The sequence below is a fragment of the Biomphalaria glabrata genome, chromosome 8 (genome assembly GCF_947242115.1).
Source record: "Biomphalaria glabrata chromosome 8, xgBioGlab47.1, whole genome shotgun sequence".
NCBI classification, from domain to species: Eukaryota; Metazoa; Mollusca; class Gastropoda; family Planorbidae; genus Biomphalaria; species Biomphalaria glabrata.
The window spans coordinates 3784597-3799237 of NC_074718.1; the positions used below are offsets into that span (position 1 = coordinate 3784597).

Here is a 14641-nt window from a genome sequence, read left to right on the forward strand (position 1 = left end):
AATAACCTTCAATTTGGCTCACTTTGTTTGGCACTTGCGTAGAGGTAGAACATAGGCTTTCCGTGCCAAAGGTAGGCCTATTGTGTTCAATTATCTGTAACGAATTTTTTAATTACATACAATTTTTTATAACTTATTTTTAATCAATAAATAACTAAACATTGCAACATATTGTGCTTACCTATTTTATCCTCGTATTTTTCTACTATTTATATCATCATCTGTCCCTTAAATGGTGTCTCTAGGATGCTGTTACTTTACTTTACTTACTTAGCAGAAATCAAGAAATCTTATAGATGATTTTAACAGCGAGTCGTGTCAAATAATAATTCCGAACTAGCTTTGAATGCCTTGAATGTGAATGTCAAGTACACGTATATGTTAATGTATATGGTAGCAAGAATTTCCCGCGGAGTCCTGACTTTCCAGGAGCTCCTGGAAATCTCCTGAAATTGCAAAGTATACGACAAATAGTCACGAAAATCTCCTGAGTTTATTAAAATATCCTGAAAACTCATAAAAATGTCTTGAAAAATAGACCAAATTTTCATTTTGAGGTGTCATTCAATATGAAAAACGCTAATACTACTCGCGATTAAAAAAAAAAGGCATTGTCAGCTTTCATTTAATAAAAATGTAATAATAAAATTTACTTTAATAGTTACTGGCATATAAGTATAGATCTAAATCTATCTCGATCTCTTAAACAAATCAAAAGCGACAATCTGGCTAGTCGATAGTAAATCTAAAAGGCCATTCTGAATGTTTAACGACTTGTTGGAAAACTACCTTCTATTGAAGATGGCTAGTCAAGTTAATTAGACACCCCTCTACACTAAGTCTCTTGGTTGATTGACCTGGGCGTACACACGTAGGCTTGCGTGAACCAGATAATCTTCTGTTCATGATGTTAAGGATTATTTTCAACATGCTATTTGTGATGTATCCTAGCTACCCAATATAAATGTTTCGTATATCCTCTCTCTGTCCTTTTGACTTTCGCCGTAGGGGTGCTGTGTCTGTTCGCGTAACCAAATCCCTCCCCTTTTCCCGGTCAGCAGCTGTTCTTAGCAGGACATCAGGACAGAGGCCGGTCCATTAGTTTTAAGTTATCCAGCCAGCTTTTCTTTGGACGACCCTTTCTTGGTGCTCCCTCCACTGTAACTTGAAGGATGACTTTTGACAGTGAGTCATGTCTTACAATAGGACCGAGCCAGCTCAGCTTTAGTCTCTTCACAGTATTGAGGAGCTCTTCCTTCTTGCCAGCCGGAGTGTTGAATTGCAAAAGTACAAACTTATTTGTCTTCTTTCCATTGTAACTGATACCCAGTATTTTTCTGCAGCATTCTTCGTATCCTAGCGACTCAATATGCTTTTTACGAGTTTTAGCATACTCTAAACTTTTTGAGATTTCTACTTCAGTACTGAAATACACGTATATCGTTTTGTTGGTGTTTTGTTGTGGTCGACTTTTCTTTACTTGACTACTGCTTTAACGTCAATATATTGTTTTATTGCTTTTTCTCTTCTTTGTATCCCATAATATATAACTATAAACACAAGTCATGGGTAGTCTGAAAGTTTATTGGTTACTTTGAAGCTCTGTATCCTCGGCTTAATTTTGTCTAAACTTTTATTTCTCTTTTTAACATAATTTCTAAAAAAAAAATTATTAAAGTTCTTTTTTGTTTTATTGTGTCAAATCTCCCCCGTCTCACTAATTGCTGTCCGATTATCAACATTAATTTTAATTAGTCTGTCCTCCGTGTAATTATACAGTTTTACTAAAATTTTTGGAATCATTGTCAACATATTAGATTCCCATTGTGGGTCTGGTTTAACTAAAATCACTCTTTCTTTTCATTAAGTCTTTTTTGCACACATGCTATTTCACAAATTTACATGTATTATATCTTATTCACATGTTGATTAGTCCTTCATTAACTATTACAATTTATTTTGGAAACCTGTCCCAAACAGACAAAGGTAAACACATTTTGACCATACCGGTACGGTATACTGTAATAAATATTTATTTAATTATTGGCAATCGTCATCCGTTTATTTTTTTTACTCAACACGATGATAAAATAACTTGTAAATGTATTAACCTTGCACATATCATGTTCATTGTAGCAACCGATGCTTTATTTAAGTCATGCATTCGCCTAATCTAAATTACATCGTATCCTAAGCAATTATTGTTATTACCCCCCTTTCCAAAAAAAATTATGAAATCGTATTACTTTTAATAGCTTATCTATTTTTTTGAAATTTATTAGTAAGCAAGCCTAACAAAAAAAAAAAAAAACAACAACATGTAATCTGGATTTTTCAAAAGAATGTGTAAATTTATATGGAAATATAATAATTATTTTCGTTACCTTATAGCAATTTTCTTAACTTTTATAATGTTTATCTGTTACTGTAACAGAGCTTCTTCATGCTGATGACTACGCCCTACTTGCTCACACAAAACATGAGCTCCAGCTCAGTCAAAGAATTTGCGCACGCTACCGCTTCTTTGGCTTGACAATAATTCTAGGAAAAACAGATGTCAAATTTCGGAAGTCACTCTAATAAAAACCTAATTAGCACTAAAGATCACGGTGAATGGACATCCCCATAACGTGGTGGACCATTTTACATATCTGGGAAGCACAGTATCATGTGCCCCATAACTTTGCAAATAACATTTTGTTCTTTTTATGCTTCATACGATTTAAATATAAATAGCAAGACCATAAAGAGATAAAGAATTAACACAACTTTTTGACATCCATTTAGCATTCAATTTTACGGATACATAAAATTTAACATTTAAAATTTTACATCGCTAGTTAAAAAATTATTTTTAGATTAAAATAGATCTATACATGTAAATAATATAAATCTTTAAAAAGACAACAGATTTATAATTCAAAGAATATATTTAAAACAAACATGCTGATGTTGTATGTTGACATTTAAACATTTAAAGCTGCTGTTCTCATCTTTTTATAGATCTTTAACACTTTTTTACTATTCCCCACACTGTGGGAGACTACCAATTTCTGAATTATGTTCGTTCTTAGGCTATGTAATTGTGCTTTTGATAATATAGCAAACCGTAATTGTAATGTTAATGTATGATAATAACAAAATATTGGAAGTGGATTAATAAGCCTATCAAATTCAGAATTACCAAATCGATATATATATCAGCTATTCTACAGTGTCATTAGACAATAAAATTACACTACATTTAGTATAAATTTAAATAACGATCTAAACTCTTTTCCAATGGTTTTGTCCGCTGTAACTTCTCAACAATGGTGCCTGGTGTGACGTGAAAGATTTCATGGCTCTAGCCACCAAATATGAACTAGAGCTACAGCTACTTTTTTGTTAAATAAGATGTCAAATAGTCGCTTTTTAACTCAGTTAGTTTTACATCTAAAATACTGGGTGTTTCAAACAATAAATAGTAGGCCTACTCGCATTAATAAAGTCTATTTATTCAAAAGAAAAAAAAATCTATTTATCGTTATATAAATAGTGTTTTACACAACAAATCATATATATATATATATATATATATATATATATATATATATATATATATATATATATATATATATATATATATATATATATATATATATATATGTATATATCGGAGATTAGGTGTGGGAGAAATAACGTGCTAAAACTTTTTACTATACTATAAGCTTTGTAAACTAGGTCAGAGGTCGGCAACCTTTTGAGTAGAAAGAGCCAAAAATTACGATTTACAAAATGTCAACGTTTTTAAAGAGCCACATTTTTTAAACAAAAAAATAAATAGTAGGCTACTCGCATTAATAAAGCTTTTTGATTTATAAAAACGAATCTATTTATTCATAAGAACAAAATATTTATTTATCGTTATATAAATAGTTTTTTACACAAAATATATATATGTTATCAGTGGCGTCACTACGCAGGTGCGGGGGATGCGGTCCGTATCGGGTGACACCCATCAGGGGGGTGACACCCAAGTGGAAAAGAATTGTACTTTGGAAAAACAGACAACTTAGACGAAAATAAGTGATTAACTAGAAATCCAAACATACGTTGATCTATATATTTTAATTTCCTTTTTTTTTTGGTAGGCCTACAAATGTCCAAAGTGCTAAGTGTTAAAAATTGAGACGAAAGGGTGGTCTTTTCTTTAAGGACAAAAAAGTCGGTTGTATTTGCATTACAATTCTTTCATATTTTATTGTTTATCAAGTAAAAAACGGCATTATTGCCAAAATAAAAAATAAATAAATTATTATAACTAGAACCTTTCCCCATTAACTACCAGATCGAATCAATTGTTGTTTTTTTTTTGTTTTTTTTTTTTGTGAACCATACTTTTTAATGCTTGATTTGCTTTACTTGTTTCGGATGTCCCTTCAGAGTTGAAGATAGTTTACTTCCTTATCCAAACCTCCCGCAGGACGACGGGGGATGGGAGCGGGCAGGGTTTGAACCCGTGACCATTGATAAATCCAAACGACAGTCCAGCGCGCAAACCGTACGACCAGGCAGTTATCCTGCGTCTTCAACAACTCTTTTTAGAGTCTTCTAACTTCTTATGGCAGAACTAATAAATTTCTCCAGACTGAGGTACAATCATACTATTGACGTATTTTACGTGAACAGAACAGACCTGCTACAAGCCCTCTAGCTAAACACGAATATTGGCTTGTGACTAATACTTTTTATAATTTGAATGAACAGGGGAGTGCGATAAAACAAAATGTCTAGGGAAAGACTAGAGGAAAAGTTTGAGAAGCAACTGCACTGTTCATTAGCCTCGAATGTTTCTCACACTTCTAATTCGGCCCGTCCACCTCTTCTTAATTAATTTTTTTAGCCTTCGATTTCTCACTAGGAGAAATGATGCTCCCTTAAACCAAAGAAAATGAGTTTCTGAAGTTCAGTAACACTGAAAAACGTTTGACTAATCTTATCTTATCTTATATAATACAGACGTTACTTCAAAAAAGAAGATGATTACGTCCTACGCGTCATGCATTTAGTCATGCATATTAACCAATGACTTAAATTCTGCCAAGTCACTGGTTTTCCTGGCTAGCTCAGGCAACCCATTCCATGCTCTAATAGCACTAGGGAAGAAGGAGTATTTGTACAAATTTGTCCTAGCATATGGGACGAGGAATGTGCCTTTATCTTTGTGTCTTTCAGAGTATTTTATTAAATTTTGTTTTTGTATTTGAAGATTATGGTTCAGTGTTTTATGTATGATTGCTACTTTACTTTTGAGCCTTCTGTCCTGAAGGCTTTCTAAATTTAGTGATTTTACTAAAGGTGTTACTCTAGTCAAATGTGAATATTCGTTTGTTATGAATCTCACTGCTCTATTTTGTGTCTGTTCCAGTTTCTTAATGTTTTCTTGAGTTGAGGGGTCCCAAACGGAGGATGCATATTCTATTATTGGCCTAACCAAGGTTAAGTAACATTTTAGTTTTATGTTCTTATTTGATTTATAGAAATTTCTTTTAATAAATCCTAATGCTTTGTTTGATTTTTTTGTAGTTTCATCAATATGTGGATTCCATGATAGTTTTTCATTTATTATAACACCTAGGTATTTTGCGTTTTTAGTCTGTGATACTGGTTTGCCATGAATAAGATAAGTGGAATTAATTTGTTTTAGTTTTTTTGTTACTCTTAACAACTGACATTTTTCTGGGTGGAAAGACATGCTCCAATTTGATTCCCATTTCTGTAATTCATCTAATTCTCTTTGTAAAATATCTGTGTCTTGTGTTGTTTTTATTGTTCTATATATTATGCAATCGTCTGCAAATAATCTGACTTTTGTTCCTGAACTAATGCAATTTGGTAAATCATTTATGTAAATTAAAAATAGTAGTGGACCCAAGACTGTACCTTGAGGTACACCTGAGTTTACTGTTATCGGTGTTGATTTAGAGCCATTTATTATTACAGTTTGTTCTCTCCCTATCAGAAAGTCTTTAATCCACTATAAGGGGGCGGCAAACATTTTTTGATCTAGATTCTATAATATTTTAGATGGTAATAAAAGTTTGAATAAGGTTAGCATAATGTTAAACAGTTTCCGTAATGTGTAATAAAAACTTTAAAATTTAAGAAAGAAAAACATGTTCAGTTAATGTAAAGTATATTTTAATATATGTAGTGACCATGGATAAAATTTCACAATCAATCTCAATTAAAATAGAATAGATACTCATTTTACATTTGAGTAACAGTATTGGGAAATGTTTGGAGACTGGTGTTGGAGAGGGGGGTTGACACCCTGAGCCTAACGCATCGGGTGACACCCACCCTAGTGACGCCTCTGTATGGTATTATTAGATAATTACTTATTATTTAAGTATAAAATTTAAACATGTACATACAACACAATCAGAAGAGCAAACCAATCCAGTGGTAACTATTTGGCTTTACATGGTTTTAGAAAGTTTCGATACATTTTGCTCATAGTTTGTTTTTAGTTCCAATATGAAAGACAATTACATGCGTTGAATAATCTTATAATCTCGATGCATTCTTTTAAAGCTGTCCGCTTTTGTTGCGTTACATACGTTTCTGGACCTTCAAATCTTCCAACCAGATTTTCAAATCTGTGAATTTCACACTACACAAAGATGTACTTTTTAAATCGATCAATTGCATCAATCGTTTTGTTTGTTTTGAATTGCTCAAATCTGTCGATTCAGATTTAATTTTTCTTTATAACTGTGCTGAAGTAACTCGTGTCAACAGTTGCACTGGTTTAATCGTAGTATTGCTTTACAAATTAAATGAAGTAATTGACCGCTCTGATTATCTTCTGCAAAAAAAAAATAAATAATAATTCTTCAACCAAAACATACACTGCGTTTTCCTTTCCTTGCAGTTTTAGATTCATGACCTCAACTCTTTGGGTTGATAATATTTGTGCACAAAGCGCTTCTTGGTGTATTTTGCAGTGAAATGTAAGAATTTTGTGGTTATTTTTGAGCCCAAGAATCGGTAGTTGCCCCTTTATTTCTTTTCCTGTCATACTTCTGACTCCATCAGTTGCTATTCAAAGGTTTTATTTCTATTGATTATATTGTCTAGAAGGTATTTTTGCACATTAGCTGTATCTGTAGTCTTGTCTAGAGAGCTGTAGCAATCCTAGAATTTCTTCCGACTTCTTCATTTGGACCTTGGGAAGACATTTACCTGACAAAAAGGTAAACTTGTGTGGCGTCTTTTGTGTCGCAAGACACATCCATATCAAGTGATAAGGCAGAAGAAAGCTGAATATCTTCCAAGGGCGCGCTGAAAAGCGAGTACAAGTGGCTGAGAGATAAAATCGAATCGATTTTGAATTTTTTTTTCGAAAAAAAAAATGCACATGGAATTAAAGAGCCGCAGCCTAACATCCAAAGAGCTGCATATGGCTTGCGATCCGCAGGTTGCCGACCCCTGAACTAGGTAACAATAATTCGAAGCATAAGTAGTCAACAAGCTTGGACATTAGCCCTGTAAGCTTTACAAATACAAAAATATAAGAAAATAGACATATTGGATAATATCCCCTTCATGCGCTACTCCTGACCAGGACCATATCAGCGCACCAACTAACTACTGGTCTAACTCACATAACCTGTCCTGAATTTAAAAAAAAAATATGTTAAGACACAGCTCACAACAAAATAAATACACAAACATACTTGCACTCTTACAACTCACTCCTGCTCCTGACACTCACTTTGAAAATGACGCTACAGTGTATTCAGCTGCATATGATATAAGCTTGTTACAAATGACATATTAGGGGTTCTCAATTCCTGTAACTGTTAAAATGAAGTACAACCATATCGCTAAAAAATAGTCATTACATTTTATTTCTTAACGTTTTTATTTGTTCGAGAGTAATTTTCATGTCTTGTTCTATAATTAAAACATTATTTTCAATTATAAAAGAAATATAAAACAATGCTTATCATTTATGTTACAAAGCGGGTAAACATTGAAATATTGTCTAGAACTCTAGTTCTATGACTCTTCAATGGCATATCGCTGCTGTACGCCACACCATTTGATGGGCAGTAATTTATACTGCTAAACTATGCTTTGATATTTAAATGTTAGAAATGATTCTGATTCAGTTATCTTCAACATCTATCTTGCAGAACAACTCAATTTTAATGATAAAAATAGTAATTATCAATGGAAAAGTTTTGTACAATATCAGGTTTTAACTTAAGTAAAAAAAAAAAAAAAAATGTTTCCAATGGTCCTAAGCATCATTCAACTCCCATGGAACTTGCAACCCACAAGTTGAGAAGAGTCTTATTTAAAGGAAACAAATCAATTGACAAAACCAGTACCACTATAGTTTAATTTACACTTTAAACTTCCACTATGGACGAGATTAGACACATAACTCATCCCATTATACCCCAAACACAAAACATTTGCTCCACTACTTCCTGGACATGTACAAGTTGTATAAGTAAACTTAAATCTACCATCACCAATCTTGTATTTATCTTTCCATTGACCAACACTGACCTGTTTAGAACATCCATGAGGATGAGACACTATAAAGTTTAACTTGTGCGTATCTCTAGATTCTTTGTATTTTTCACATATTTTTCTCCAGACATTTTGATAATGTTTAAACATTTCCATCATTTTATTTCCTAGCTCTGTGTCACATGTCACACATTTTAACTTACACAAGTCATACCTAATGTTTAAAAGCACAACACTGGCCTTGTCAACATTTTTCCCTAAACGAGTATAATCGTTATCATAAAACAATCTCAAGGTCGTGTGGTTGGCCTCAATATCATCAAAAATCACATGTGTGGCTGTGTCCACATTAAACTCCCACCACACATTGCTGGCTGAGCCTGTATCTTTACATTTTCTACACCAACACTTTTTGTAGGCTGTATACCCAATATCTCCATTTTGTCTGACTCCATCTTGAAACTTGGTTACAAACCTCACACATCCACTTCCTGTCCTCAAGTTTCTTCTCTCTCTCATGTTATAAAATGGATATGGTTGAGTTGTTTCTGGCCAAAACTTTGGTCTGTATGGACTTGACTTTGTAACACTTACTCTAACTGTCAGGTCAGCTATAGCTTTGATGTAATCATACAAATCATTGTCTTGAAGACCTTCAGGTAAATGTTTCAAGGTGAATGTATCAACAGGTATGAATTGGCTATGACCTGGATTCTTCCTACAGCCAACAAGATATTTGTGTAGATCAGCTTCTTCACCTTCTGACTCTTGAGTTTCATGATCACCTGGAGAATAGGGAAATAAATTTGAGTTGATCCAATGTTTAGAACACAATGTACAGTATTGATTCAATCAAGAGATATCTATAAATAGATCAACACTAACTCATGTGTTGATCTCAACAGCTTATATACTAAGATATAAAGTTAATAGTTACCTATTAGCGGACCTTCAACATCATCTGACTGGACATTGGACTGGTCACTGGTGAAATGATGAAGATCTGAAATGATTTTTTTTTTATCAATATAAAACAAACTTAATACACAAAAAATTCTCTATTGAAACATGTACAAACCACAAGTTTACCTGTATCTTGATTCTCATCCCCAAGACAGGAAAAATCTGCGAGGTCAGTCTGATTCGTTAGACAAACTAAAATAGTTTAAATATATGGGTAATTTTTTTTATTCCGACAGAATTAAATTTTTAAAAAATAATTTAAAAAAAACAATTTTTTGTATACAAGAAACAAAATATTTATAATATAATCTATACATTCTAAAAGCTGAACATAGATCTAACGTTGCAAAAACTTGAAGTTGACATGCTCACAGTTATTGTGCTTAATTCTAGTGACAAAATTTGATAATAAAATAAACCATAAAAATAGTATTTAACTTAGGTATTGTTTCACTCTGATTTCGTACCATTAAGTCCACATGTGTCTTGAGGAAAACAAAGGTCTATACTGTTCTGGAAATTCAAACAAAATATTTACATAAAGTTCCTTTCATTTTTTGTTTCTAAATATATAAACAAATTTACATTTATGAAATATTCTAATAAAAATCTAATTTTTATATTATAGTTTTATTTGTAGAATAAAAAAATAAAAGAAACAAAAAAAAGGTGTTTAATGAATAGTTTAAAATAAGTTTAAACTAAGATTAATTGTGCATTGCGCTCCTTCTTCCCTAGCGCTTTTAGAGCATGGAATGGGTTTCCTGAGCTAGCCAGGAAAACCAGTGACTTGGCAGAATTTAGGTCATTGGTTAATATGCATGACTAAATGCATGACGCGTAAGAGGTAATCATTTTCTTTTTTTTTTTTTTTTTTTGAAGTAATGTCTGTATTATAAAAGATAAGATTATTTTACATTTAGGCTAAATGAAATACATTATTGTAACCTACATTCATAGTTCATATAAAGAATGTAATCATAATAATTGAAACTCTCTTCATCCTTCCTATTTTCTAGTTATCCTTTATTACATAACTTCAACTCAATACCCAAATTCGAACTATTAATAATTCGCACCATGCTGCACTCGACCGTAATACCGCTCTCTACAACTAAGTCGTAGGTATATTAAAAGTTAACTTCTGAACTAATCGCTAAACTCCAAAAACTTTCATTTAATGCATTATGTCTTATCTTATATAATACAGACGTTACCTCAAAAAAAAAAAGAGGATGATTACATCCTACGCGTAATGCATTCAGTCATGCATATTAACCAATGACTTAAATTCTGCCAATTTCTGGGTTTCCTGGCTCTAATAGCACTAGGGAAGAAGGAGCATTTGTACAAATTTATCCTAGCATATGGATTGAGGAAAGTGCCTTTATCTTTCTGTGTATTTTATTAAATATTGTTTTTGTATTTGAAGATTATGGTTCAGTGTTTTATGTATAATTGCTACGTTGCTTGGAGATGTGCCTAGATCCATAAAAAGATAAGCCTATATAAAAAAAAAATAATTTCAGGAACAATTGACATGTTGATTTTCCAGGCTGAACTTTTTTTTGGGACCATCCAATATACTAAATTTTAGTTTATTAAAAAATACAGACTTACTCTTTCTGTTTTGAGTTTTTTTGAGACTTTTCTATCAGTTTGAGTTTTTCTCTTGCAGAACATTATTGATGAGTTCTAAAAATGAATAAGAATTGGTTCAACGAAATGCTTTTACCTTACAAACAAGGACAAATAAATAAAACCTATTTTTTTTAATTTTGTTACACACATAGGCTTTTTTATCTTGCAGTTCCAGAAATTTTTGCAGGCGCGGTGACCAGGCGCTTGGTTTGCAAATTGAGTTCCCAGGTTCGAATGCTGGTGAAGACTGAAGTTTTAAACTTTAGGATATTTGGGCGTCTCTGAGTCCACTCAGCTCTAATAAGTACCTGACATTGGGAAAGGTAAAGGAGTTTGGTCGTTTTGATGATCACATGACACCCTCGTTAACCGTTTGCCACAGAAACAGATGCCCTTTACCTTATCTGCCCTATAGATCCAAAACCTATAAGGGAAACCTTACTACTTTACTAATTCCAGAAATCATAGAGAGAAAAGAAATTTAAGTACAATTTTTTGAATTTTATTATACATTACTTTAAATATTTGACCAGATTGTATCATAAACTAAAATCATCAAGTAAAATCTTTGAGTAGGTCAAGTTTTAAGACCCTTCAACCCTTAAAGTGCTGAGCTGTTTTACAATGAGTGCATACACAATGGAATTACAATTCTGATGTTTAGAGGCTAAACTAACGTTTTAAGGGTTAAGAAACAATTGCTCCATTTAAAATAGCCATTTGACCGTTTTGGAGACAAAAAAAGAGACTCGCATTGTTGTCATTGCCATTTGGACGTGGAAACCATAGACCAGGCATGTCAAACTCATTAAATTTAAGGTGTATGGCCGCATAAAAACTTACTATGAAGTATGACCTGAAAGGCTGCAGCAAAAAATCAGTTGGAAAACAGCCTACTAGTTTTAATGTGAATTAGAAACAATACAATAGAGTACAATAATTAATGGTATACCCTTTGCAATGAAACGTTCACATATTGATACACATTTTCATTATCTTTTTCTAAAATTTCAATCGATCTATCTTTCTGAACTAAATTTGATGACAACATTCAAAGAGACATATTCAGATGACATTATTGTCCTTATAACGAATATAATTTTAAGATAGTTTTTTTTTTATTCATTATCAAATTATGTTATAACAATATCAAGTTCACCAGCATTGCTATATTATTGACTAAAAAAAAAACTATTTAAAAAACTATTTAAAAAAAGACATTTACTTTTAATGCAACTACCTATAGGGTACACATATTTTTGTACGTAATGGTTATAGATGGTTTTAAAATCTTCTCTGCCCATATGCCATCACTCTTCTTATCTGTTTGGGTTTATTTAAGTTTTTCCAAACTTACCATATTCCTTGCTCTTGATTCTGTCACGATTCTTTCCAAACCACCCAAAGTAAAGCATGTTCCCATTCATGTTTCTCTTTTTGTTTCGCCTATTCCCAAATATATTGCTCGATGTCACAGATATGTGTGTTTGTCTGTGTGAGCAAAGTTAATTATTTTGTAAGGTGTTTCCACGGCTCACTGACAGACTTGACAGAGTAAAGACAGACAAAGGGTAGGAATAGTGTGACACTTAGATTTATACCTGGTAGGGCGACTCGATACCCGTAGGATGGGACAGACACGGACGATTTAGTAGCGTTAGTTTAGGCGTGGGTTAGGGTCTCAGCATATATTGAGTAGAGTTTTGGGGCAGTCGGTACACAGCGCCATGTAGTATTAGCAGGGGCATGTGTCGTGTGCTAGGCGTTTTCTGGTGAACGACACATACAGACATTGGGAGCAAGTCGCAGAGGCTGGCTCGCGATCTAGGCTCCAAGAGGTGTCAATAGTTTGCCAGAGACAACATGTATGAACTATTAGTTGATTATGATTAAATAGAATGGCGCTTTAGCTAGTTGTTAGCCATATTTTGATTATTTGTCTATTTAGAGTGACAGTCTTAGTGAAAGTCTGAGTGACAGGCAGTTCGTAGGCAGAGTTAGAGTCAATGTCAGTCACAGTCCGAAGGCAGTAGATAGCAGTCTGGGTGGCAGTCTTGAGCATGTGGCAGTCTAAGCGTAGAGACACAGAATAGATGTTAGCGACTGTGGCGTAGTGAGCAAGACAATGATTGACATCAGATGACATGGACAGCGGTACTGAACTCTGATGCAGTCTGCACGTTGGGTCCAGTGCATGGAGGATGGAGTAGCCGTGGTGGTCTGATTGGCATGGGTGATTAATTGCTGTTTTGTTGATTATGTCTTTATTGTTTATTATGTTAACAGATACAATAGTTTTATTGGTATATAGTATTGAAGCCACTTGACTAATGTTATTATTTTATGTTATTAATAATCTTTTTATTATATTGCAATTATTAATTCATTCATCAATCAATCTGTACATTTATTACATGATTTTAAAGTGGCCATCGATGCCTATTTAGAATATTAAATATTAGTTTTAATTAGAGAGTTTGACTTTATTATGAGTATTCATTATGTGGTCATTTATGTTGTGACATTGTTGTCATTAGTTTAATTTATATACTTTCAAAATAATTACACCCACCAAGAGCGAGAATCATCGTAGACAACTTGCCATCAAGAGCCAATGGAATAATACTGGTACATATATAAAGTGAGGTAAAATGAAGTAGCAACGAGAGGGGGGGGGGAATCTGGGTTGTGACACTCGAGTTATTTCGGATAGTTGTTGCTCTAGTTTTGATATAAGAAACTATGCTAATGTCATCCCTTTCTTTTCCCACTATCCCGACGTACCTTGGTATGTACTCAAGAATTGTCCTCACTTGCTGTCATGGTTGTAGATCTGGTTGTCTCTCGCAGGATTTTTTTTTTAATTGTTTTTCTGGTTATGTGTAGGCGGAACTCAACATTACGTTAAGGAAGGAGAATTAAGTAAAATTACAAATGACGAAAGAATCCATCAGCATTTTTTGTCTAGATCTATTTATAGGCCTAATTTTAAAGTAATACTTGGAATTTCCGATTTTCCATTGAATATTCATTTTAAAATTTCTTTAGTCATAGGCCTATGTCACAAATAATATATGTAGACGCTATGTCAAACAACACTATAAGTTTAGATTTTCCTTTAACACTTGATTGTGGTTATATACGTTCTAACGATAACAAAAAAATATAACGTATCTAAGGCAGGAGGCGAGGCTGCTGAGTAGTTAAGCACTTAACTTCCTGGACCTGGAGACTGGATTTCGAAATTGAAAACTCTAATGGGTACCTGACTTAAGCTGTGGAAGGTAAAGGCGGTTGGTCGTTGTGCTGGCCACAAGACACCCTTCTCATTATAAAAGATAAAATTAAATAAATGGCTGAAATAATGGTTTGACTTACTTCAAACAAACTCTATGTGTTTCTACTGATAACTTCTTGAAGTCTATTTTTAGATACAACAAAAAAAATGTCATTCAAGAAATTACCGATTTTGTCAAATGTGCGAGCGCCCCCTAGGACAGGGGTC

At 33.2% G+C, this 14641-nt stretch overlaps 1 protein-coding gene across 4 annotated transcripts; it reads right to left on the minus strand.

Annotated features, from left to right (window-relative positions):
• Positions 1–6166: 6166 nt before the first annotated feature.
• On the minus strand, positions 6167–14641 carry LOC106073507 (uncharacterized). Of its 4 annotated transcripts, none has more exons than XM_056038823.1 (7): positions 14515–14613; positions 12494–12627; positions 11116–11190; positions 9963–10008; positions 9622–9687; positions 9470–9535; positions 6167–9317 (listed from the first exon to the last, which is right to left on the minus strand). In XM_056038823.1, the coding sequence occupies exons 2-7, from the start codon at positions 12557–12559 to the stop codon at positions 8365–8367; spliced, it is 1272 nt and encodes a 423-aa protein (XP_055894798.1). In that variant the 5' UTR covers positions 12560–12627; positions 14515–14613; the 3' UTR covers positions 6167–8364. The 4 variants fall into 4 exon arrangements, with proteins under 4 accessions (XP_055894798.1, XP_055894800.1, XP_055894797.1 ...); XM_056038825.1 differs by lacking the exon at positions 12494–12627 and adding an exon at positions 13921–14028 and having other exon boundaries at positions 14515–14537; XM_056038822.1 differs by lacking the exon at positions 14515–14613 and adding an exon at positions 13921–14034.